A 3,439-nucleotide genomic window follows, 5' to 3' on the forward strand; every position below is an offset into this window, starting at 1 on the left:
GGTTAGACACTGCCTGGTGGGAATTTGCACTTGTGATGATAACGTTATTGCAGGTTCCTTTCATGCTAGGGCACAGTCTCAAAAGAAGTCAAACTGAGCAACTTGTTAAATTCTTTGTCTTAACACATTCACATTCAGTTCCTGGTTAAATCATTACTTGCTTGTTATCTGAGTATTTTAAAAACCTGTAATGGTTTTATGGCAGTGAAGCCTTAGTGAACAGCTAATTGTCTTGTATCATTTTAGAAACAGTTTCTAGGTAGTTATTAAATAAGATATATCAAAACCAGTAGATTAATGCACTCTGAAAAATGTTTCCAATCATTGGGACTGTTTATGTGGTGCTCAAGGTTGAATTCAGCACCTCATGCATGCTAAGGAGCATCTCTACCACTGGCCTATGTCCCCATGGCTTTCTTCCTGTTAGAGTGTAATTAACGTCAACAAAAGAACAAGGCTCTTCTGAATTTACAGCTTGTTCCAGGCTTATGGAACTCCCAGTATCTGGCTGATGTTTCAGGGAAAAGTATCCCAGTTCACGAGCAAAGTGAAGATTACATCTATACTCCAACAGCCACTGTATAATTGTGACCTTTCAGGGACAACAAGCAGTAAACGATGAGTTTCTGTGGGAGTCACACACTGGTATAGTCACACTTGGAAATCAGCACTCATGACGATTGTGTACTCATACTATTGACCTCTGTGGAAATCATTATCATCAACTTTGACCTTCCATTTGTACTAGACACTGTTTTCTCTGTGGAATACATCTGTTTTAATGTAAATATATACAATTATAAATGGTCTATTTATAATAAAATGAAAAATTAAAAGATGTAGTAAATGTGTAGGATAACTTATATTTCTGTGATCCATAATAGTGACATTCACCTTGGGAACTGGTACATATACATGTCCCATCCTAATCATTTTTATTTCCCTTCCCCTTTCTGCCCTCACAACTCACTCAGTCCCCAGATTCCTTTCGCATCACCATCAAGTCCACATCCCTGTTTTCTGTCATCTGAGGGCTACATCTTGACCGCATTTGCAATTATAAAGGGAGCCTGGACATAGACACTTGGGTTTTAAAAAGGCTGTTAGGCCTCTTTTGCATTATGTCTGTCTGCTTGAAGTGGTTGACCCTTAATTCAACTTTTTCCAATTTGTTCTACTTAAATATTCCACTGTTACCTTTAGATAAAATTGAAAGTATTTTCTTCCTTGCTGGGTCTCAGTGCAGTCAGCCCTGCTGGAATTTTTTCAACTTTCCTGCTCAACTAGAATATTCAGTTCCCTCACACATTCACGTACTAGAACTTGTTTGAAACATACTCCTGTGTGTACTGTGCCCGTACATTCTTAAAGGACATCCTGTACTAGGGTGATGTCTCCCTATTCCAAACAGCACTTTCCAGTCTGCTTAATGTACCCATAGCGAGAAAGGAAATTACCTGGAGGGTGTTTCATTTTCTAGTTGGTAAGACATTTTTCTTAAGTTTTAAGAACTGGTGATGGTTTCTTATCCTTTGAGTGCTTTGGGCTAACCTTTGGATTTCTGTTTAGGAAGTGTTGAGTTTTGGTCTAACATTTTCTGTGGTGAGAATGCTGCTACTGACATTCTACTAATCCATTATTAATTCATGGTGTAGGACCTCACTAGGTTAAAGGTGAGGTGATTTGTAAACACTGATAAACATTACAGTTCCCAACTTACAAGTATTCAAGTTTGGGACTTTCACAGATACAAATGGACCTCACATTGTGAACGTTGATAGTTGTGAGCAAATAGTGGAAGTAGCTCACATCTGCCAGACACCGTCACACTTGTGCTGCTGTGTGCTTATTGTACAGTGTGGTAGTGCACAGCAGTACAGTGCACTTGAGGACTTACTGTATTTTTGTGTGTGTTTATGCTTTATATGGTATTTTGCATCAAAGGTGTGTAAGACTCACTTTGCCGGACTTACAAATGAATCTGACTTAGCAATGTTCTCCTGGAAAGGAACTTGTTCACAAATGGGGGACTAACTGAGCTCAGAAGCTGTAAGGTACTTAAAGCTGTGTCAAGAGGTATAAATGTAGCCTAATTGCTTCAAGACAATCTGTTGTTTATCTCAAGGAACCTTGAACATTGAATGTTCCGACGAGGATACATGGTTTTGAGAATAAATTAATTTATAGGGGCCTAAGCCTTTTCTTCTTATAGGTCTTAACTACTGATTTATATACTTTGTAAACTAGTCTTTTATTAGTCAATGATTTTTATTCTCTTTTTACTTGTAGGTACTTCTTTTCTACCCAGTATCATAAGCCCTCGTTGAATGTATTCAATGCAGAACTTAAATTAATATAAATTAGTTTAAAGTAGAACACTAAGTTGGTATGTTCTTTTGTTTTCAGTGGGATCATGAGACCTGGTCTCAATGCCATTATGGGACCCTCAGGAGCAGGCAAATCTGTGTAAGTATAACAGAAAGTGTAAGTGAGCCTTTTCTGTGCAGTTTCAATGTGCCTTTAAAAATCACTCTTACATGTGCACATGTTGGTTAAGAATTTGTTGTGCATGACCAGGCTGGTTCTAGGAGCTGTAGATAACTTGCAGCTGGGTCAGCTTGTGGCTTTTTGTCAAAGACATAAAAGTACCTAGATAGATCTGAATAGATTAGCTTTATTAATATGGGGTTGGTAAAGTGAGTGGTGTGCAGCAAAGGGTCATAGTATGCTCCAACGCAGAGAGAAAAGACTGGGGTAATGTAAAAAAATGGAAAGATGAAGTAGAAAGTCTAAGTGAGGTCATGAGTCTTAGAAAAGGGGGCACATTGCCTAGATTCAGACCACCAAACAAACAGCAAGAGGGTCACTTGGAAGGTCTGTGCTGGATATGCCAGTGATATCTTGCTTTTATGGTGTTGGGCATTCTTTTAGTATATAAAGAAAAAAAAGTGAGAATATAAGTGTATATGCAAAATACATAAGCATTTATGTTAAAAGTATACATATAGTTTTAGATAAATCACAGAATATTATTACTAATTCATTTTCTAACTTGAGCAAAATTTGGATTCATAGTAACTGAGACATGATCTATGTGGTAGGGTAAGAAATCCCGCATTTATTTTCTTTTATAGGTTGTTAGATGTGTTAGCAGCAAGGAAAGATCCACATGGATTATCTGGAGATGTTCTATTAAATGGAGCACCTCACCCTGCTGATTTCAAATGTCATTCATGTTATGTGTTACAGGTGAGTGTTGGTGGGTTTGCCTTTTAGGTTTCCTCTGTTTCTGTGTGGGCAGGTGCCATGGCATATAGCTGATTTAGTGTACTTCTAGTGGATGATGTGGCAAGCTCATAGAACCAACTTTCTTTATGTCACCATTCCATAATCCACCATTAGACTGAGGGTGACATTAAATGGAAAGGCAGGGAGTATC

General features: G+C 38.0%; 1 protein-coding gene across 1 annotated transcript in view; it reads left to right on the forward strand.

Moving 5' to 3' along the window:
- Positions 1-2,374: 2,374 nt before the first annotated feature.
- The window catches only part of LOC104871489 (broad substrate specificity ATP-binding cassette transporter ABCG2), a gene marked incomplete at both ends in the record, with an annotated part of 21,870 nt that continues 20,805 nt past the window's right edge, over positions 2,375-3,439 (forward strand). Inside the window, 2 exons of the mRNA XM_010637387.2 lie at positions 2,375-2,466; positions 3,135-3,249. Coding sequence (XP_010635689.2) covers positions 2,375-2,466; positions 3,135-3,249 — 207 coding nt within the window. The remainder of the gene's footprint in view (positions 2,467-3,134; positions 3,250-3,439) is intronic.

The sequence above is a fragment of the Fukomys damarensis genome, unplaced genomic scaffold (genome assembly GCF_012274545.1).
Source record: "Fukomys damarensis isolate Sample0158 unplaced genomic scaffold, DMR_v1.0_HiC HiC_scaffold_89, whole genome shotgun sequence".
Taxonomy (NCBI): domain Eukaryota; kingdom Metazoa; phylum Chordata; class Mammalia; order Rodentia; family Bathyergidae; genus Fukomys; species Fukomys damarensis.